This window comes from Ips typographus, linkage group LG11 (assembly GCF_016097725.1).
Source record: "Ips typographus isolate SLU linkage group LG11, UJ_Ityp_2.0, whole genome shotgun sequence".
NCBI lineage: Eukaryota > Metazoa > Arthropoda > Insecta > Coleoptera > Curculionidae > Ips > Ips typographus.
Genome location: NC_138432.1, coordinates 8248390 through 8267674, shown reverse-complemented (window position 1 = coordinate 8267674; position 19285 = coordinate 8248390). Strand labels below are relative to the sequence as shown.

Sequence of the window (19285 nt, the reverse complement as noted above, 5' to 3'; positions counted from 1 at the left end):
GGTGTTCTAATTTACATATGACAGACAGCTGTTTGCTGTTTGTAATAAAATGTAAATAAATAATATCAACAAATCAAAAACCACTTTATTATTTATGTGGTTTTATTAATTTGTTTAAACTGTATTGTCAGGTATTATTAAAAGACTAGTGACAAATTATTCTACAACTCGCAACAAAACAACTAGGCAAAATGCATGAGGCCTACAAAGTTCATCACCTTATTAAGTTGACCCACCAAGTGGAATCAATTGCTGCTAATGGTAAATTGTTTGGGTTTCTAATGTATAAAATACTCTAGTTTCGCTTATCTTTGAAGAGTGTAATAACTGTTGACCATGAAGTTGTAGAGTATAGAGAATACCCCTTCTAAAATCTTTATGCAAAATTTCACCAGTCCAGGGAAGTAGTAATTAGATACTGATGCAGTTGATAGCCTCAACTATTCCAGACCACAGTTTATATATTTTTTTAGGAAATCTTATAAAACTGACTGTGTAGTAGGTTGTATCACAGTATGTTGTACCTAAAGAACACCTTCTATATTATAAATATTTGAGGATCAGTTTCAAAATTAATTACATGTTGAATAGTATATTATGGTAAATGTGAGTTATGTGGAATGTTGTAGGAAATACTTTATTAGTTGGAACACGTCAAGGACATCTAATTATATACGCCTTGGAAGAGAAAGAGTCCAAATGTGAATTAACCTTGATGAGAACAAAGTTGTTTTCTAAAAAGCCCATAGTCCAACTTGAGATCATACCTGAACAGGATTTGTTACTTAGCTTATCAGGTAAATATCAATAATTTAACAGATTTTTTAGTTTTGATTTGCTATTGGGTCTTTATCATCAGAGCCAGATGTGTATAATGGTCCAACTTTTTATCAAAAATGTTTTTATTTTTGTTGTAGACAATATTGTTCAATTACATGATATAAATGGAATGAACTTGAATACTTTATTTGTAATTGAAAAAAGTAAAGGAGCCACTTATTTTGCAGTTCATACTGAGGTTTGTTAATGTTTTCTTGTAATCAGGGCGTTTTTTATGTGTTTTTGTATATACAGAAGGTAATTTCCACGACTGGCGTGCCGCATTCTCTCATCAGACTTGCCATAGTGGTGAAACGAAAAATTCAATTGTACTTCTTAAAAAAGAACAAGTTTGATCCCTTGTGTGAGGATATTTCACTGCCCGATATTCCAAAATCGATGGTTTTGAGCGGTAACAATATTTGTTTAGGTTACCGTGATGAATACGCTTTACTTAAAGTTGGTACTTCCATATTTGTTTGTTTCTGACTTTACTCTAGATGTGTTTTTTTTTAGTTAGGGGATAAAGTTAATGACAACAAACAAACAGAGTTATTCCCCACTAGCAGTGCTAAAGCTGCGGATCCGTGCATTTTACTTATATCCAACACGCATTTTGCGTTGTGTCGAGAAAACCAAACGGTTTTAGTCAATATTTTGGGAGAAACCGCAAATAAATCATTGAAATGGTCAGAAGCTCCAGTTTTTTTGGCTCACGACGTTCCTTATACTCTGGCTGTTTTAACTGACTCAATTGAGGCAAGCATTAAAAGTAGATCTTAAATTATTTTAAGTTAATTTATGAGTCTACTAGGTTGGCTCATTGGAACCAAACATGACAGTACAAACGTTGTCTGAGATGCCCAAAGTGAGATTCTTAGTAAGATCTAGACAAGGGATTTTATTCGCCGCTTCAGTTTCTCAAATATGGTGTCTACAAATGGTGGATGTTTCAAGGCAAGTTGAGCGTCTGCTTAAGTGTATGGTTACATTAGATGCGGATACGAGCGATTTTTTAATCGTGCGACGTCGTACGATAGCTCAGATAAAAACAAACTCCGTAATTTAAAGCTGTGCGGTTACATTGCTTGCGATTTAGTCTGACCGTATCGTACGTGGTCGTACGAGTATTTGAGCGGAACAAACTAGTTTGTTTTTCTGTAAGACAGCGTACGATTTTACAGATTTGTACCGCTTTTATAGTGGACAAAACAACAAATAACTTAAATTAGTTATTTAAAAATGGACTTAATTTTGTGTGTTCAAACCAGAAAGGTGTTGTGGGATCAAAAATGCAAAGAATACCACAACAGAGCAACAGTAAAAAAGGCCATAGAGAATATATTCAAAGGTTGAAGGTGTCATTCGGAAATACTCATAGAACTTTCGCGGTTGTTCCTTTAACTCTTTAAAAAGCGTTACATACTCCCCTTCTTCATCTCGCTTTAAATATATGTCATTAACCCAATGCTTCCTTTTATTAATCAACATATATTTCAAACAACTGTTTTCAAGAAAATGTAAATGGTCTAATTCTTCGGCCATTTTGTTTTTAAATGCACCGTACAAAACGCAAGTAATATAACCACACAATCGTACGACAAATGATCGTACGACGTCGCACGATTAAAAAATCGCTCGTATCCGCATCTAATGTAACCATACACTAAAGCCGGCGAGTTTCAGTTGGCACTTAAATTAATTGTAAGTCAATCTGTAATATGGTGTCTTTACGTTAGCAAGGAATATTTGATGATTTCAAGGAAATTTCCGATGAAACTGAGGACGAAAGGCGTTTTAGAATACACCAAATTCAAACTTTGTTAGCGTACGACTTATTCGCTAAAAAACAGTTTGATGCTAGTATGCAAGAGTTTTTAAAGCTGGAAACTGATCCACAAGATGTCATTAGGTATGCCATACTACTAGTAATGTAGCCCAATGTCATACTTAAATTACATTTTGATGAAAACATTTAATTGTGTTTATTTATCAGACTTTATCCGGACATGTTACCACAACAAGAAGACAACTCAGTCGCTCATAAAGATTGGACCGATAAAGAGATTCAGGAAAGCATCAACGCACTCAGCTTCTATTTAACTAACATGAGAACTCGTGTTCAATCTAATGTTACATTAACAATGGGAAAATAAGTAAAACAAATTAACATTACAATTTTGTAGGCCGGTAGTTTGAAAAGCGGTTTAAGTGGCCAAAGTATCAAACCTGCTTCAAATCAGCTGCTGAAAATTATCGATACGATTTTGATTAAGTGTTACCTACAAACCAACGATGCCATGGTGGCGCCCGTTATTAGGCTGAATTACTGTAATTTTAATGAAACTGAGAAGATTTTGAAAAGTATGAACAAGTACAACGACCTGATCATTCTGTATCAGACTAAAGGTTCGATTTTTTTGGGGTTTAAAAAACAATTACTGGTTTTATCTCTCTGGCTTGTATAGGACAACATCGTAAAGCATTAGAACTACTAAAAACTGAACAAAGTTTTGAAGAAGACAGTGTGGAGAAGACCGTAAGATACCTGCAAAAATTGGGTTATGAAAATATGGCTTTAATATTGGAATTCGCTGAATGGGTGTTGAAAAAAGACCCTGAAAAGGGTTTAAAGGTTTATTTACATTAAACTTTGAAAATTTTAAAATTGTTTGCTGCAGATTTTTACAGAAGATCTCACTGAAGTGGAAAGTCTCCCGCGTCCGCGAATTTTAAACACGCTAATGAAAGAGCACCCCGACTTGGTTATACCATACTTGGAGCATGTGATCCACAACTGGAAGGACGAAAACTCTCAGTTTCACAACGCCCTGATTCATTATTATCGGGAACAAGTCGTGAAAGATCCTGCTGGCTCTGAGCATATCCGCAAGAAGCTTGTGTCGTTTCTAGAACAGGTAGTAAATAATGTGCAAATTTGAGATAAGCTTGATTGGTGATTTCCAGAGTACGCATTACACAGCTGAGCATGTTTTAAAAGATTTTCCCACTACATCTTTGCTAGAAGAAAGAGCACTTATTTTAGGCCGTTTGGGTAAACATGAACAGGCGATTGCACTCTATGTGAGAGCCTTAAATAACATTGACAAGGCTAAAGAGTATTGCTTGAAGGTGTATGAAAAAGGAGGTTTAGGCAGTCAAACCGTAAGTCATTACTATGGAACGCCTATTGTATTCTTTAATGTAAATGTAAACTTTAACACAAAAATTAATATTTTTAGGTTTACGCCTGTTTGATAAAGATAATCTTAAACCCAGATAGTTACCCGTTAACATTGCCGGGTTTGACACTTTCACCAAAAACTGCACAGCCCGATTTAGAGCTGGCTTTGCAACTTTTAGAGGAAAACGCTGACAAAGTTGATCCTCTTGACATTTTATCAGCATTTCCTGACGAAGTCGCCGTTTCCAGACTTCACAAGTTTCTTTCGGTGGCTTTGCAGAAGGTTTTACAAAACCGTAGACAGGTATTTCACACGTGTATCAGTGAGAAAGTAGCTATTAATTCAGAACAAATTAGGAACAACTGCTCAAAGGTTTGCTCTACGCCGAACACTTACAGTGCCAAGAAATGAAGTTGAAACTGCAGAGCAAACACGTGACCATAACTGAAATGAACGTTTGTCCAGTGTGTAAAAAGCGGTTTGGCAATCAAGCGTAAGTTTTTATACTATTTTATGGTTCAATTTCAGTTTTAGTTTCAATTGAAATATAATTTTTAGCGCTCTTATGTGGTATCCTAACGGAGATGTCGTTCATTACGCCTGCCATAAAGAAAAATAGTTTTTTTTATTTGCAATATCACAGTTATAAAGTAATAGCTTTATTATTTAAATAATTTACATAAAGAGCTTGATTACTGTATTTCTTATGTTTATGAAGAATAAATAATCCTATTAGCTATTATTCCTTTTTTTAAATTTCATTATCAGTTAAGTTATTAAAAAATGAGTTTTCTAAGTTTAAAATCCTAAAAGTTGCATATTAATGAAAGTGAATTTTTATACAATCATCATAACTATAATTCTAAATTAACTATAAATACACAATAATGACATTATCTAAATTTATAAAACTATTTACATACTTGGTTACTTTCAGTAAAAGCTATTTGAACGAGGTATTGCGAGTCTGAAATGTAAATTTAAGTATAGGGATGACCATATATTGGTATAATTAAAACTATTTTGATCTAATATTTCCATTCTTAGTAACCTGGTAAAGGTATAGCTCCGCCATATGAATCCCTCGTTTTTCAGATTCTGCTAGTAGAACTTAGGTTCTCTGAAAAAGAAAATCAATTTTAATCTGATGTAGATTCTTTCTTGATTAATTTGTTTTAATCATTTATCTTGCAAAATCAGTAGCGTGACACAAAACGTTTAAAAAGTCATAATATAAACCTTAAATACAAATTTATAATAAAAATAGTGTTAACTTCTAAGATGTCACTTTTTGTAACACACCTGGCTATCCTGAAAATGATTTTATACATGTATTACTCTTTCCTATTCGATGGTATCCTTTCAAGCAAGCTGTTATGGCTCCTATATTACCCATTTTTGTTCTTGTACTTCGCATTTTAATGAACTCTCTGTATGACATGAACTTCGCGGACACTATGCTACACGTCAGTAATTGGAAAACCACCAAAAACACTATCAAGTTTAACGGAAATTTCACGCTTTTCATTGTTCTCTAGTGTTAAATCTATAAAACTGACTGATTTCAACAAAATGAGTGAAATAAATATCTATTTTATGAATTTCATGTATATTTATACGTCCTAGCCTGGTGATGCTGCAGCTTCTTTTATTATGTTTGTTTTATAATGTCAATATTACTTATTGGTATACTGAGTGCTCCGGATTAAGTATATCGTTATGGTTGATAACATTTCGAATGGGTTTTGCTAATCCTCTTGTAAGTCAGCAAAATTAGCCGAAAATGTTATTTGTCCCCGGACTGTTTTTATTATACCCATTAAATTGTTTAAAACATTGTTTGGTTAAAGTTTAGAAAAGCTGTAAAATTTATGTTTGATTGTGGGTTGCATCACTCTGTATAAGAGAAAAGATTTCAATGGGCGCGGGTAATTTGAATAAACTTTAACGTAAGTTTATTTTCCTTTTGTTGGGCGAATATGAGTTAAAAAAAGATGTGCCGCCATTGTTTGCTTTAGATATTTGCAATTTGACTGTATTCCATACGTAAGTTGGATTCTCCTTCTTCTGACGTACTTTAGATTAACCACTGAGTCATACACACGGAAGTTTTTTTTTTAATTATTATTCGATGCTTATACTAACCTGATTCTCATTTAGAATATCCGAATATCTTAATGCATCGTCGATTTTTATAAATATAACCTTTAGCACAACTCGTACTGTAAAATAAGTGTCCTTGTTGGGTTTGGTTGACGTGCAAAAAGGATTGGTAGGTCACAAACTTGCCCAAATTTGGCTTAATCAGGAAACTCCCTAATACCAGAATCACTAGCAGTACCAACAGTACTTGATGGCTGTTCTTAGAACTCATTTCACTAAGTTTCTAGTTTCTACTTTACTAGGAACTGTATTTACATTTAGTACTAAACGCTGGTGTGTCGACAAATGTCACTGTTAACACGGATGCGAGTTGATAAGATAATGAGAAATAGATTACACGATAACTTCAATACAGGGTGTCTCCAGCACAGTGGGAACACACTCATCATCATCAAAAACTAAATAATGAACGTAACAATTGCAATTTAATTAACATAATGGCAGACTAATTGCATGTTAACTTAGTGTAAATTTTATCATTGAATTAAATTACAAAATGAATGGAATTTTATTATCCAAGACCTCCAATTAAAGTATTTTGTGGTTTCAGCAAGAAATCAACATTCTGCTATTATGAGGTAGAGCTGTATTAAAAGCATATTATTGAAGATTTCAGTACTCTCTCAATGATTATCAAATACTTGTTCAGCTTATATATGAGGAGTTTACCAATTTTGACATCCAGTATATTTGCAATATATCGCGGTGACTGTGGTGAAGGCACCTACTGCACTAGAGAGCCTTCACCACAATAAATACATTAGAGTTTTACCACCCTTACTGTTTCTGAGATGTTGTTTGATCATTATAAAAGCAATAATCTACCTTTTTTACTCCTGGAAAGGTTTTCCTGCAAGCATTTCGAACATAAACAAATCCAGGATTGCAGGGAACCGAAATGATTTGTCCTTCCTGATAATTGACCGCCTTTTTTAAGGGGGCGGAAAACACGCTATAGTTGACAAATGCGGCCGAACTAATCGCGAACATAAGGCAAAACCAAAGCAAAAACACCATTTTCACTTTCATGTTGTATAATAAATTCACTATATCAGAGTTTCAAAGACAACAACACAGTTCACGGCACATTAAAGAACGCCTATCATTTTGTTATAAATAAAACGATGTTGCCGGATATTTTTAATTGTTTCGTATTTCGATACGGTCACTTAAAATGCTGTTTAACACGTGCTTGATTAACCAAGCTGGACATGAAAAACCAGCTAAGTTTTGGTAATTTATATAATTGTTGGCATCTATGCTAACATGTTATAGTTTGCAGGCCTATATAATCTTATGATTGATTTCGAAATTTCAATATAAATAATATAAAGTGCTGATCGAATGCATTAACAGTTATGCCAGCTAAAACGTGAAATGTCCATTAGTTTTAGAAATTCTCCTTGGTATTTGTATATACATACATTTCTGATTACAGTGCCAGTTTCAGGTTGATTCTCTTCGAATTTGAACTTGTATGATTTAGAAAAGTTTCTAATATAGCTTACTTACACACTTACGTGTTCAGTCAGACCAAAAACATCTTTTGAGCTTTTTTCTACAGTTGTTCTACTTTAAACTTGCAAACCCCCAAAATGGCAATCTCGTTCGGAGAGCAATTGTCCTTCGCCTGGAAGATATTACTTTTATGCAGGAAAAACTCTCCATTTAACGTTAGTTTTCTGTTTTTGTCCAGAAACTCCTCATATTTCATGAATCTGCACTGGGATGTTGGTATAGTCCACATTAACACCAAAACAATCAGTACACACAAACTTGCAGTGCGGTAAGCAATCATATCAGAAAAATTACACTAATTCAAGTTGACTGATTGCGAGCCTTTATAAAGAAAATTATAATCCGCTTTTTTCCGTTCAGGGAAATTTTCTTCTTAATGTTTGATCATTTACTAAAAATGGTGATTACTTAATAGCTAATATAGAAAAAAATCTTATCAGTAATTAGAGGTGTCTAGTACCCATAGGACTTGTTTTGACGATTTCAAGTGTGTGTATATTTTCTTATAATCTATATACAGTGTGTGCATTTAAAAGTCACTTACAAAAGGATGCACAAAGCCTAATCTAGGCCTCTCGGCATTTTGGTGACTTTGAAAAGTCAGCATAGTAAAAAATACAGGATTTCTATTTGGCACAGTTGACTAGTAATCTTCTGAGTTGTGTTGGTTTTTTTCACTATCATCAATATCTACTTGCATTGTTTGTTATCAAACTATACTTACTATTTTAAAAGGTTTGATAACATTTTCCATTAAACTGCACATATCCAGTTTGGCATTTCACTTTGAAAATATGCCTAAACAAATTGGTACTAGTTTCGGTATTGCCGTCATCGCTATCTTCAGAAATAGTCTGTTGTGATTCTTCCAATCCCTCATCATCCTCATCAATGGGAGCTGCAGAGGCTTGCCAGAAACAAATTAGCACCAGGACAAACCAAAACATTACCCGAAACTTCATGATTTTATTGTATTTTTTTTTAAATGGTTGACACGTTTTTAATGATGCTAAGTTAAACGAAAACTGCTGCTTCTCTGATAAGATCTTCATTAGCTTGATAATTTAATACCGCGGCTCCTATAAACTTCCTACGTCATTAGTAAATAGACTGGTAAATTGAAATAATAATGGGTCAGGTGGTTTTTGGATGATTACTGAGGAGAAATGTAGTCAGTTTACATATAAAAGGGGATTTTTGCATATTTTTGAGTAATTATCTAAGATTTAATAATGAAATTGTAGGGAGCTATATAATATTCATTATAATTGAGTATAGTTAACAATCCAAATTGGAGAATCCATGGATTTTACACTTCATTATCATACCATTCATCTACAGCGTCTACACTTTCATTCTCGGTCGTGGTTGGTGGTTGTGTGGTTGTAACTGGTTCCCCATTATAAAGATGAATGTTAATGGGTGTAAAGTTAGCTGAAAACTTTATTTTTTATCTTTCCCTTTGAATGTAATTAAAATATTTTACCAGGTTTTGAAGAATCAAGTACAAAAGTTCTTTTAAAAGACGACACGTACTGTTTATGTTTCACTACTGGTGTAGAGTAGTTTAGCAAGGAAAATGTCTGGTTTGTTGAGTTTTTGCCTTGAAATTGCACAGTCCATCTAGGTTGAGCCTACAAAGTCTATACTACATAGTAACGTCAGTTCTGTAAAGACAGCATTACAGTATCATTAGAAGTGGCATCACCACTTTGACTAGGCCACCCTAAAAGCTGCCTCTGGTACTCTGGAGAAACGTCAATAATTTCAACCACCAGTTTACCATCACTGTCTGTAGGTGGTTGTAGATCTTCAGAAACACCATTATTGGTATTTCCTATAAGATTTTATTTCAGACAGTTACAAAAGTATTTTAAAGCAACCAAACCTAAATTCGGTTGACCGTAAGGTTGTGGAAAGCCAGGATAAGGACCGTACTGTTGAGGATATCCTCCAGAATATGGCAGTTGATTTGGTAGTCTTGGTGGTTGAGAAAACATGTAAGGGTTCCAATTTTGAGGCTGGTAGTTGGGCGTTAAGCCTCCAAATTGTGGGTAAGTAACTGGAGGTGCGGTGCCGTTCTAAAAGAGTTACACATAAATGAGTGAGGGGGAAAACGAACTGGTACTCACTAATCCATAAGGGTTAGGCAACCCAAACATATTCCAAGGTGTTTGGCCGAAATTTGGTTGTGGTGGTATTTGTCCAAATTGAGGTATTTGGTAGGGAATCGAAAACGCAGTGTTGTTCTAAAAAAAATACGTTTTTTGTGTGCACAAAATTAGTTTTTAAACTATACTTACCACTCCATTAGCAGGGTAATTGGGGTAAAAATTCTGAGATTGACCGTAATAACCACAAAAAATCACAATTAAAAAACCTGCTTGAAACTTATACATGTTTGTGATCAACAAAGGCACAAATTGTATATTAGATTGCATCAGTAATGCGTTTGCTTATGCCCTATATACTCTTTTTACTACGTTTTCTAGTTTGATGATAACCCATAAGGTTAATAATTAATTATCTCAATAATAGAGTTAACAGAGTCGGTGGTTGCAAATTTGAATCCACTTACATTACACCATATGATTGTAGCAAAAACTCTAAACAATTGTATTTTATTTAAATATGGTCATAGTATACTGGAAAGGCCTAAACTGTGCGTAAAAAATTAAGTCAGCTTCTATATTATTAAAACCAAATTGTTGGACACTCTGTAACTGTAAGAGACCAGCAAAAATAGGGCATTGGGGCAACTGAACCTAATTTAAGTGTTGCAATTAAAACAGTTCTTAAATAAAAGTTACTTGATTGAAATTTTTGAATTTTTAATCTATATTTACAAGAACAAATACATTTATTATTGGCCAAAACCAAATTCCCATTGCTGATAACTATTCTATTAAAGTGTTTATCTCGAACCGATACCTCACCACAAGCACAGAACTGTTATAGTATTATTACGAATCAGTATCAGAAAGACCCAATAAGAAGTAAATTATTAAAGATGGGTCCGAAAATTATTATCATTTTAGCAGTCTTATATTTGGCAACATTGACTGAAGGGAAACCAACTTTGGGGTTGTTAAATAAAATTAAAAATTCTGTTTCAGATAGCAGGTAAGTTATTTCAAAATCTGTTTTATTCACATGATTAAGAAATTCATAAAATGCAGATGTAAACTTCACAAAATTGGCTCTAAAATACTGGAACATGGACATGCACATGGAGATCCTTGTGGAGAAGAGGAACCTTCATCCACAACCACCTATATAACAGTGCCTTCAACTCCTTGTATTTTTTTTATACTCCTACAGTTTTTTTTGTAGTAAAGTATTGAATTTCAGCCACAACAGAACTTTTTCCCGAACATTTAGACATTGACGTGCGTTCATCACCACCTGGAAATAACATAAAAAAATCCAAAGCTCCGACTGCCAAGAATGCTGATGGTTTTGCCAGTGTACCTAGTGATGGAGGACGACATATCGGCAGAGTTAACTGTAATCAAGGACAAGTGGAAACTGCTGATGGATGCATGGACGAAGCCTAGATAGAATCTTGTATTATTTATTAAAAAGTAAAATAAAATAAAAGCCACCAATGCTACCATAAACATATTGAGTATTCTTCGTCTTATATAGAATATTATCAGGGTTCAAATTGATAACCTCATCTTTGAACCTGAATCATCAGTTATTATCATCCATTTACGCTTCTGACGAAAGGATTGCGGTTTGGAAACTAAAAGTACTGAGAAGAAATGAGAATGTATTCATCAATGTTGTTGAAAGTTGTTCTAGTGAGTTTAATATTACCGGCAGTGCTTCCATACGCAATTGACAACAAGATATACAATCCGGATGAATATCAGAAAATAAAAGATTTTCGTCGTAAGTGGTAAATTGACGGTGGGTCATCAGCAATTTTATATGTTTTGTTTCAGAAAGTGCAAAATTAGACAATTCCGAAGCAGAAACTAAAATAACCCATTCGAAATCTTATCACGATCACAACCATCACGAACACCAAAAACAAGATTTTGAACCGAGTAAGTTATTGTCTGTACTGTAGGGTACAAGTGAATAACTGATTATAACCAAGTTATAAAATGTTGGTCCACTGAAAACTGAAGCAATGAATTATTAAAAGAAGATAAAAACACACTTGATTTTTGGAAAAAATAAATGATTGCTTCTAACTTTTCCTGTATAAATATAATAGTGATTCAAAAAATACATGATTTGCATGCAAAAGTTCTGTCAATAAGATATCAATTAATAGTCATTTCTTAACAGGTATAAAGCATCATCTTCCTGCATTTTATAGTTAAAATTATAGAAAAACGTTTATTAGGTTTTTATTTACATTTTTGGCACCGTTGAATTGTTGAATAGAAAATTTTATTGCAACTTCTCGTTTCTTAAGACCTTAAAATTAAATCTCTGTATTTATAGTGGCCGAAATAAATACAAATTTTCCTATTGCTGAAGAATCTATAATGAGGGTAGTAAGATGCAGATTTGGTTTTTTGCGAGTGGGAAGTAAATGTTTTCCATTTGTTTCCATAACTGTTTAAAAAATTATTAATGTACGAGGTATTTTTTGGGTATATTTAACCATCAATTTAATAAAATCTGTTTCAGCTACTGCCAAACTGGCCACCACAACTGTGATAGTAGAAGACCGTTTTCTATTTCGATCAAAGTCATGTCGCGGGGGTTATGTAAACATTGGAGGAAATTGCTTTAAAAACAACATAAACTAAACCTTTTAAATTTGAAATAAAAAAGCTACTAAACTACTACTGATTGTAACTATTGTAATTTGCTTATGTTAGATATTAGATAGTAAAGTCGTAAAAACTTGTAAAGTTAAAATAATCTAAATATAAATTACTAATAAATAATTTTTTCATAAAAGTGACTTTTGGCTTTTAATATTGGAATCATATTATTGAGAAGGACATTGAAAAAAAACTTGATGGTTTCCAAATATCGAAACAAATTGCATCCCTCCCTCCATACACATAAACAAAGTATAACAAAATGCTGCTTGAATACTTTTTGGTATTTGACACCCTGTATCTACTGTAGTAATTTTCGGTCCATTTTCGAATTTACATTGGAAATAAATTTGGTAACACCCAATATACCAATAATCTGAACTTATTTATATGTCAAAACAGTCAATTGAAGATTATGTTTAGATCAGTTTCTAGAAGATATCAGAAGGTTACCATGTTTATTACTAAAATATTATTTGCGGTTAGTGATAAAGTAACACACAAAATTATCGTGAATGCGTAAATATAGTTTGCTTAATAAAGTAAAATTTCCAAATGTTGAAATCAACTTTAATTTGGCGTATTTTCCAGTTAACAGTTTTTTTAATTGTACTAATTGCATTGTTGATAAATCATATTGAAGGCGGTTATATAGTGCGTGGAGAAAAATTCTATAACTTCTATCATACTAAAGCCCCGGATAGTAATGTTACTACTCCAAAACCAAGAAACATTTTTTCAGTGAGGCGTAACTGTCGCACTGATCAAATCTACCACCCTATACTGAACATTTGCTTAATTTCAGCTTAATAAGGTAAGTTTGTTATGCATTCACATCACATGTAACATATTAACTCGACTTATATGTTAGAACAAATCGAGGTTGTCTTTGAAATGTTGCATTATTCAAAACGTTGGTGACTTTGTAAACATCACTAGTTTAATTCTCAGAATAATTTGTTATATGTTAAAATAAAACAACTTCTACTAAAAATCTCCTTGACACAAACCACCTTTTGAGGTGTACCACTTAAGTTTTCCAAGATTCTAAGAAGTTTTAGTCACCAAAAACGGACAAACAGGTATGAAAAACGAACAAAGAAAGCTTATTTACAGAATGACCTCTAAAAGCCGCAATCCCCCATCACAATGGTACTATTATATTTATGGCATATAAGTGACTAAATTAAAAATAAACTAGTTTATTTAATAATCAGTATTTTCCTTGCAGACCTGTGTTTACAAGCAGTGTGCGTTTCTTACCAGTGTTCTGAAAACATGGCAAATTTGTGTGCAATTACTTTAACGGTGCTGGTTTGCACTTTATGGGCAACTAAAGTGCAAAGTATGCCGCAAAACATCGGGGTAATAACCACAACCCCAGAACCTTCCACGTGGGACAAAATCAAAAAGGGCGCGGAACGAGGATGGCAAGTTGTGTATGATGAGACTCATTGCGCTTTTCATAAGGTCAGTTTGGTTTTTGCTAAAAATTTGTGTAAATAAATATATTCCAACATCAGGTCAAAGAACTGGTAAAGCAGCACGACCATGACGAAGGTTCCGATCCATGCGAGAATAAACCGTATCAGCAAAGTACCACGCCCAAATCTATTGGTAATACAAAAATAATTTTATAACTAGTTTTATTGAGTGGTTTTTACAGTTTTAGTTGCGGAAGACTTTGTTCCTGTGCATACGACTATACAGCCAGGCGGTAGACAATAACCCATTTTAAAGTGTGAATTCAAAGATTTGCCATTGTCTTATAATTATTAGTAATGCAAAATTACTGCAATTAAAGTTATATCACAGGTTATATGTATATTAAGCAAGTAATAGATGTAATTTTACACATATTGTAGCGACTTTTTTTGTTGAAAACGTATTTTTTCTTCTCCTACAGGGATATTGGTTCATTCCTTAACAATTTAGAGAACTAGTGCGATATGAAATAGACCAATTACAGCTAATCTTGAACGTAAACAAAATAATTCTTCAGATTGTCATCCTCACTGACAGTGGGCATCAAAACATTGCATTTTGGTTTATGTTTTAAGGCAATGCAAAAACCGTTTTCAGTTAGTGTTCAATTGAAGAATAAAAACATTATTGTATGATAAAGCAAATGATACAAAATTACAATTTACAATGATTCAAATTCATTCAAAACTTCAACCTAAAAGACGAAGTTAATCAGCTGTCACTTGGTGACAATCCGGGACACCGGTCAAACTTTCGCTGCGTCAAAAGTGATAATGTAAACACGGAAACGTTTCAAACATTCGAGTGTTTATTTGTGTGAAATTTCGTAAGTAATTCCAATTAGTCGTAGAAAAAATAGCCTGTAAAACTCGGGCGAATTGTTCATATCGCCCTCGTTCGATTGAGCACTCCGCCTTGTCTAGGATCTTTCCTAGATTTTAAGTTAATTTAAAATAAAATAAATTGAACAAATTAATCAATTAGCTATGAGAAATAAAACTCTAATTTTGTTAGCAATCATTATACTTGTCTATTTCATAAACACATGCCAACATCCTGTTTATTTTAAATCGCTAGTTTTAGCTCGACATAACGACATTCAAGAAGTTTACCGCTAGCTAATAAATAACTTACACACGTGGAAACAGTTTGATACTTAACATTACAATTATTATTCCAATTAAAAGTATTCACGTGTACTTTCAGGAACGCACGTTATACCAAAAATTCAGCATAGTACGGTGAAAATAAAAGTTGACCTACTAATCAAATTGTTTCCATTTTTACCAATGACTTTATTGGGGTTTCCTGAAGGATTTTCCGGCATATTTAGCGTCGGCGCCCAATTCCTCTTCGATACGCAAGATCTGGTTGTATTTGGCCAGACGTTCGGATCGGCATGGAGCTCCGGTTTTAATTTGTCCGGTAGACAGACCGACAACCAAGTCGGCAATGAAAGTGTCTTCAGTTTCACCAGACCTAGATTAAATCACATATAATTATATTATCATTGAGCACTCTTATGGTTTGGACTTGAAAGTGAACATTACCTGTGAGATACCATAGTACCCCAACCGTTCTGTTTGGCCAATTGGTGAGCCCTGATAGATTCGGTAACGGTGCCGATTTGGTTCACTTTCAAAAGCAAGCAGTTGCATGCTTTCTTTTCAACCGCAGTTTGGATACGTTTGGGGTTGGTTACCGTCAAATCGTCTCCTACGATCTAGAAAAATTAAACAACAGATAAGTTTTTTTAAATAATTGTTAATAGTGCAACTGCACTTACTTGAATGTTAGTGGCGGCAGTAATAGAAGCCCAAGCACTCCAGTCATCTTGATCGAACGGATCCTCAATAGATACAATTGGGAAGTCTTTAATGAATTCCTGATACAAAGCCTGCAATTTTTCAGGGCTCAGCCACTTGCTTTTGTCGGAATTGGGATTTTTGAAGTCCAAATCGTATTGTCCTAAGTTCCAGCAATCATCATATTGTTACCCCTAATGTAAGTAAATACTTACCATCCTTGTAGAATTCAGAAGCGGCTACATCCATACCAATTTCAATTTTACCAGTGTAGCCCGCAGTGGCGATAGCCTCATTAATCAGATCCAATGCGTCTTTGTTGTTCAAGATGTTAGGGGCAAAACCACCTAAAAATAACACACACCCTTAGAAAACTCCATTATAATAAAAAGTAGCTTAATTAACCTTCATCTCCCACAGCAGTGGCGTCCAAGCCGAATTTGTCCTTGATACCCTTTTTCAAGTGATGATATACTTCACTGCCCATTCTCATGGCCTCAGTAAAGTTAGCGGCGCCGGTAGGAAGAATCATAAATTCCTTTAAGACAACCACAACAATTACTTGCTCAAAAAACGTAATTTAACTAAATTTACCTGCATAGCCAATTTGTTTCCTGCATGAGAACCACCGTTAATAACGTTAAAAGCGGGTACTGGAAGGATAATATTGGTGTTTCCAGCCAAATCAGCCAAATGTCTGTACAAAGGAATGCCCTTTTTGGCCGCTCCCGCTTTAGCCACAGCCAAAGACACACCTGCAACCAACTAAAATAGTACAAGTCCACAAAACATTAATTTAAAAGCAGACCTAAAATGGCGTTAGCTCCAAACTTGGATTTGTTTTCAGTACCATCCAATTTAATCATAAACTCATCAATTTCAGTTTGTTGGGTGACTTCCAAGCCAGCTTTCAACAATTCAGGAGCAATGGTTTTGTTGATGTTGTCGATGGCCTTTTGCACCGATTTGCCGTGGTAACGCGATTTGTCGTTGTCGCGGAGCTCAAGAGCTTCATAGATACCTGACCAAACCAATTTGTGTTTCTAGGTGGGTTTAATTACAATGGTGATCAAAAAGTACCTGTACTAGCACCTGACGGTACCGCGGCACGGAACAAACCCAAATCAGTGACAAGATCTACTTCCACAGTTGGGTTGCCCCTGGAATCGAAAATGCTGCGGGCGAGAATGCTTTTGATAGGCATGTTGTCTGTAAAAAAATTTATTTTGCTTCAACATGGTTTAAAAATGTGTTTGATGTCTTAAATGTTTGTCAGTTGTTACAGTAATAAAATAAAGTTACCTAAAATACTTAACATTAAACAATGCCATTTTAGCCATTTTTACAGTAAAAACATTCTTATTTCTTGATCAATCCAAGGTTAAATTACAGAATCACTATCCAAATCTCTCAAAAGACTTTATCTTTAAATAATACTACTACACTTACCTCTAAATATCCTAGTAAAAATATATCTAGGCAAATGCATAGTTTTAGCTAGTTTTTTCTGAAACAATCTTACTCTTATGTAAAGTTACTCAATTATACTAGAAAGTCCTACTATTCACATCTCATTAAAGTTGACTTTATCAAACCTACTAGACACAAGTACATACTTGCCTTATCTGTTGAAGACACTGAAATTGAAAACTTCACCTAGAGTATGCAAGTATACCACCAACAATTACAGATTTTATAGTTTAAAAAACTTTATATTCAGCCTCATGCAAGCATTAACAAATTACATATCAGTCAAAATTGCACAACTAAATGGTAAATTTGAAGATAGCCATACAATCAAGTAGTACTTTCTGATTCAAAACTATTGAATGAAATTAAGGTGGATGTAGCATATGAACTGCCATCATTAATAGACTTCCAGCTCCCATTTTAAACTATAATGTAGAAACCTACTCCAAATAGCAGTTTAAGTCTATAAAAACTCTTTTATTTTCAAAATATACTGAAAAAATCAACACATAAAAAAGGGGCTCCACTAGATAAAGCCTGTAATTTGTAGTACTTTTATGTAATATGCAAAAACTACTAACTTACCTTATAGATTATATAACGATTTGACTGGAACTTTAAGATATTTAGGATATAAATTAAAATTCACCAAATAACGTGATATCTTGGAATATTCCTGCTTTAATACCGGAGGATCCGGAATCTATTAAATTTAAGGAATGAGGAATGAGTAACCCACTGATACCGGCAGGGCAGAGTTTTTGTTCAATAAGATCTAATAGACGTGCCAATCACGTGACACATAAAGTTTGATTATATACATCCATCACGTGACTATGCACTCGAAACCAGTAAAAGTGTTTAAAACCGAGGTGGTGTCAAAATCATTTGATTTCTCAACCTTCATCCAAGGACGAATGAAGGTCGAAGCCGGCCAACCCGACAATGACGACAAACGTTCCACTTCATTGCTTTAATATCCAGCAGCATTTTGCCAGTAACATGACTGTGATTGTGGAAATATTAAATTCGATTATTCAGGTAAATCTTCTGGTGCAAAAATAAAAAAAACGTGATATGCAAAGTAAATTAAATAGCCCGCCATTTTCGTTTAAAACCTAAATTTGACAGCTATTATAGCAGTCACATGTTGATTTAAGTTGTAGTTTTACTGCAGTCACGTGACCGCAATTGGCATCTGACCGTGAATAATAAAGTAAATTTGACATATGGATGGCAGTGGTTATGCAACCTAACCTATAAACTCAATTTGATATTAAATAATTATATTATATAAATAAAATAAAATATTTGAAGCAGTTCGGTACAAGTCTGCTTCAAATTGTTGCTGCAAAATGGGTAACTCATGGGGCAACGTTCCTTCCAATACCGTTAACTTGTATTTGCACCCTGAGGTGACCCCAAGTCCTGAGGAAGAACCCACTTTTGATCCTTTACTAGGGTTTCCTAATGGAAGGAAAACTAGAGGTAGGAACTAGCCTTAAAATTTCCTTTCTTCATTTAATTTGATTGTTTTTGTATTTTTTTAGAGATGAAACTTTCAAAGGAGGTCATGGAATCAGTGAAAATGCCTTTAAAAGACAGGGACTACTGTGCTGATAAATTACTGGACTATACTGTATGCAGGACTGAGAACTTTCCTTTTATTATTAACTGTGCACATCAAAAACATGCTTATTTGAACTGCAAATATGATGAGTAAGTATCTGTTGTGTTAATAATATCCTGTTTAAAATGATACTTTGAGTGCTAAAATATGTATTAATTGTTTTAGTTTTATTATCAGAATGAAGGAGTATGAAAGGGAAAGACGTTTAAGGGTAAAGAAACAGCAAAAACTTCAAAGCCTAGCCCATGAACAGCAGAGCATTACAGCCTGAGTCTGTCCAGAGGTATTTTTCAGTTTGTAGATATTTGCAATAACTTAGAGTTTTAAATACAAATTCTTAAAGGTATTTTTGACCATTTTGTCACTTTTACCTTTGTTTTTTTTTTTAATTTGGAAAAACTCTCAAACTTTGATTTGCAA

The 19285-nt window shown here is 33.9% G+C and overlaps 7 protein-coding genes across 10 annotated transcripts; 5 read left to right on the top strand and 2 right to left on the bottom strand.

Moving 5' to 3' along the window:
- The first annotated feature begins 35 nt into the window (after window positions 1-35).
- Window positions 36-4746, top strand: Vps39 (vacuolar protein sorting 39). The gene is made up of 16 exons (XM_081989961.1): window positions 36-261; window positions 630-797; window positions 918-1018; window positions 1075-1278; window positions 1336-1578; window positions 1634-1799; window positions 2492-2523; window positions 2583-2731; window positions 2816-2951; window positions 3006-3228; window positions 3288-3454; window positions 3501-3737; window positions 3787-3984; window positions 4062-4307; window positions 4361-4497; window positions 4563-4746. Exons 1-16 carry the CDS (start codon window positions 192-194, stop codon window positions 4621-4623), a joined length of 2538 nt encoding a protein of 845 aa, XP_081846087.1. The 5' UTR covers window positions 36-191; the 3' UTR covers window positions 4624-4746.
- LOC145735865 (uncharacterized) lies at window positions 4648-10273 on the bottom strand. Of its 3 annotated transcripts, none has more exons than XM_081989997.1 (7): window positions 9989-10273; window positions 9818-9934; window positions 9574-9766; window positions 9371-9522; window positions 9172-9319; window positions 8406-9119; window positions 4648-5124 (listed from the first exon to the last, which is right to left on the bottom strand). In XM_081989997.1, exons 1-6 carry the CDS (start codon window positions 10124-10126, stop codon window positions 8995-8997), a joined length of 873 nt encoding a protein of 290 aa, XP_081846123.1. In that variant the 5' UTR covers window positions 10127-10273; the 3' UTR covers window positions 4648-5124; window positions 8406-8994. The 3 variants fall into 3 exon arrangements, 2 of the variants coding, with proteins under 2 accessions (XP_081846123.1, XP_081846124.1); XM_081989998.1 differs by having other exon boundaries at window positions 8410-9119; XR_014179770.1 differs by lacking the exons at window positions 8406-9119; window positions 9172-9319; window positions 9371-9522; ... (1 more) ...; window positions 9818-9934; window positions 9989-10273 and adding an exon at window positions 6150-6728.
- A 337-nt stretch (window positions 10274-10610) lies between these two features.
- LOC145735867 (uncharacterized) lies at window positions 10611-11305 on the top strand. Its single transcript, XM_081990001.1, has 3 exons — window positions 10611-10808; window positions 10865-10983; window positions 11037-11305. Exons 1-3 carry the CDS (start codon window positions 10696-10698, stop codon window positions 11240-11242), a joined length of 438 nt encoding a protein of 145 aa, XP_081846127.1. The 5' UTR covers window positions 10611-10695; the 3' UTR covers window positions 11243-11305.
- A 14-nt stretch (window positions 11306-11319) lies between these two features.
- Window positions 11320-12615, top strand: LOC145735869 (uncharacterized). Of its 2 annotated transcripts, XM_081990004.1 has the most exons (4): window positions 11320-11582; window positions 11636-11740; window positions 12147-12280; window positions 12336-12615. In XM_081990004.1, exons 1-3 carry the CDS (start codon window positions 11453-11455, stop codon window positions 12266-12268), a joined length of 357 nt encoding a protein of 118 aa, XP_081846130.1. In that variant the 5' UTR covers window positions 11320-11452; the 3' UTR covers window positions 12269-12280; window positions 12336-12615. The 2 variants fall into 2 exon arrangements, with proteins under 2 accessions (XP_081846130.1, XP_081846129.1); XM_081990003.1 differs by lacking the exon at window positions 12147-12280 and having other exon boundaries at window positions 11336-11582.
- Window positions 12616-13680: 1065 nt separating this feature from the next.
- LOC145735870 (uncharacterized) lies at window positions 13681-14334 on the top strand. The gene is made up of 3 exons (XM_081990005.1): window positions 13681-13945; window positions 13999-14092; window positions 14142-14334. The coding sequence occupies exons 1-3, from the start codon at window positions 13754-13756 to the stop codon at window positions 14201-14203; spliced, it is 348 nt and encodes a 115-aa protein (XP_081846131.1). The 5' UTR covers window positions 13681-13753; the 3' UTR covers window positions 14204-14334.
- Window positions 14335-14965: 631 nt separating this feature from the next.
- Window positions 14966-17989, bottom strand: LOC145735859 (enolase-like). Its single transcript, XM_081989990.1, has 9 exons — window positions 17821-17989; window positions 16846-16974; window positions 16574-16786; window positions 16360-16520; window positions 16171-16303; window positions 15981-16112; window positions 15747-15928; window positions 15511-15683; window positions 14966-15439 (listed from the first exon to the last, which is right to left on the bottom strand). The coding sequence occupies exons 2-9, from the start codon at window positions 16967-16969 to the stop codon at window positions 15256-15258; spliced, it is 1302 nt and encodes a 433-aa protein (XP_081846116.1). The 5' UTR covers window positions 16970-16974; window positions 17821-17989; the 3' UTR covers window positions 14966-15255.
- Window positions 17990-18483: 494 nt separating this feature from the next.
- On the top strand, window positions 18484-19211 carry ND-B18 (NADH dehydrogenase (ubiquinone) B18 subunit). The gene is made up of 3 exons (XM_081990002.1): window positions 18484-18723; window positions 18786-18954; window positions 19031-19211. The coding sequence occupies exons 1-3, from the start codon at window positions 18591-18593 to the stop codon at window positions 19134-19136; spliced, it is 408 nt and encodes a 135-aa protein (XP_081846128.1). The 5' UTR covers window positions 18484-18590; the 3' UTR covers window positions 19137-19211.
- The last annotated feature ends 74 nt before the right edge of the window (window positions 19212-19285 follow it).

What these genes read in the sequence shown, in the direction of transcription:
- LOC145735869 (XM_081990004.1), top strand. Translation starts at nt 11,453, where the DNA reads ATGAGAATGTATTCATCAATGTTGTTGAAAGTTGTTCTAGTGAGTTTA. An exon ending in GAAAATAAAAGATTTTCGTC is followed by an intron (nt 11,583 to 11,635) that starts GTAAGTGGTAAA and finishes GTTTTGTTTCAG; the next exon opens with AAAGTGCAAAATTAGACAAT. An exon ending in AAAACAAGATTTTGAACCGA is followed by an intron (nt 11,741 to 12,146) that starts GTAAGTTATTGT and finishes CTGTATTTATAG; the next exon opens with TGGCCGAAATAAATACAAAT.
- ND-B18 (XM_081990002.1), top strand. Translation starts at nt 18,591, where the DNA reads ATGGGTAACTCATGGGGCAACGTTCCTTCCAATACCGTTAACTTGTAT. An exon ending in TAATGGAAGGAAAACTAGAG is followed by an intron (nt 18,724 to 18,785) that starts GTAGGAACTAGC and finishes GTATTTTTTTAG; the next exon opens with AGATGAAACTTTCAAAGGAG. An exon ending in TTGAACTGCAAATATGATGA is followed by an intron (nt 18,955 to 19,030) that starts GTAAGTATCTGT and finishes TAATTGTTTTAG; the next exon opens with TTTTATTATCAGAATGAAGG.
- Vps39 (XM_081989961.1), top strand. Translation starts at nt 192, where the DNA reads ATGCATGAGGCCTACAAAGTTCATCACCTTATTAAGTTGACCCACCAA. An exon ending in ATGAATACGCTTTACTTAAA is followed by an intron (nt 1,279 to 1,335) that starts GTTGGTACTTCC and finishes GTTTTTTTTTAG; the next exon opens with TTAGGGGATAAAGTTAATGA. An exon ending in TTGTGTCGTTTCTAGAACAG is followed by an intron (nt 3,738 to 3,786) that starts GTAGTAAATAAT and finishes GGTGATTTCCAG; the next exon opens with AGTACGCATTACACAGCTGA.
- LOC145735867 (XM_081990001.1), top strand. Translation starts at nt 10,696, where the DNA reads ATGGGTCCGAAAATTATTATCATTTTAGCAGTCTTATATTTGGCAACA. An exon ending in AATTCTGTTTCAGATAGCAG is followed by an intron (nt 10,809 to 10,864) that starts GTAAGTTATTTC and finishes CATAAAATGCAG; the next exon opens with ATGTAAACTTCACAAAATTG. An exon ending in AACAGTGCCTTCAACTCCTT is followed by an intron (nt 10,984 to 11,036) that starts GTATTTTTTTTA and finishes ATTGAATTTCAG; the next exon opens with CCACAACAGAACTTTTTCCC.
- LOC145735865 (XM_081989997.1), bottom strand. Translation starts at nt 10,126, where the DNA reads ATGCAATCTAATATACAATTTGTGCCTTTGTTGATCACAAACATGTAT. An exon ending in TTACGGTCAACCGAATTTAG is followed by an intron (nt 9,523 to 9,573) that starts GTTTGGTTGCTT and finishes AAAATCTTATAG; the next exon opens with GAAATACCAATAATGGTGTT. An exon ending in ACTTGATTCTTCAAAACCTG is followed by an intron (nt 9,120 to 9,171) that starts GTAAAATATTTT and finishes TAAAGTTTTCAG; the next exon opens with CTAACTTTACACCCATTAAC.
- LOC145735859 (XM_081989990.1), bottom strand. Translation starts at nt 16,969, where the DNA reads ATGCCTATCAAAAGCATTCTCGCCCGCAGCATTTTCGATTCCAGGGGC. An exon ending in TGGAGCTAACGCCATTTTAG is followed by an intron (nt 16,521 to 16,573) that starts GTCTGCTTTTAA and finishes AGTTGGTTGCAG; the next exon opens with GTGTGTCTTTGGCTGTGGCT. An exon ending in GGTACTATGGTATCTCACAG is followed by an intron (nt 15,440 to 15,510) that starts GTAATGTTCACT and finishes GATTTAATCTAG; the next exon opens with GTCTGGTGAAACTGAAGACA.
- LOC145735870 (XM_081990005.1), top strand. Translation starts at nt 13,754, where the DNA reads ATGGCAAATTTGTGTGCAATTACTTTAACGGTGCTGGTTTGCACTTTA. An exon ending in CTCATTGCGCTTTTCATAAG is followed by an intron (nt 13,946 to 13,998) that starts GTCAGTTTGGTT and finishes TTCCAACATCAG; the next exon opens with GTCAAAGAACTGGTAAAGCA. An exon ending in TACCACGCCCAAATCTATTG is followed by an intron (nt 14,093 to 14,141) that starts GTAATACAAAAA and finishes TGGTTTTTACAG; the next exon opens with TTTTAGTTGCGGAAGACTTT.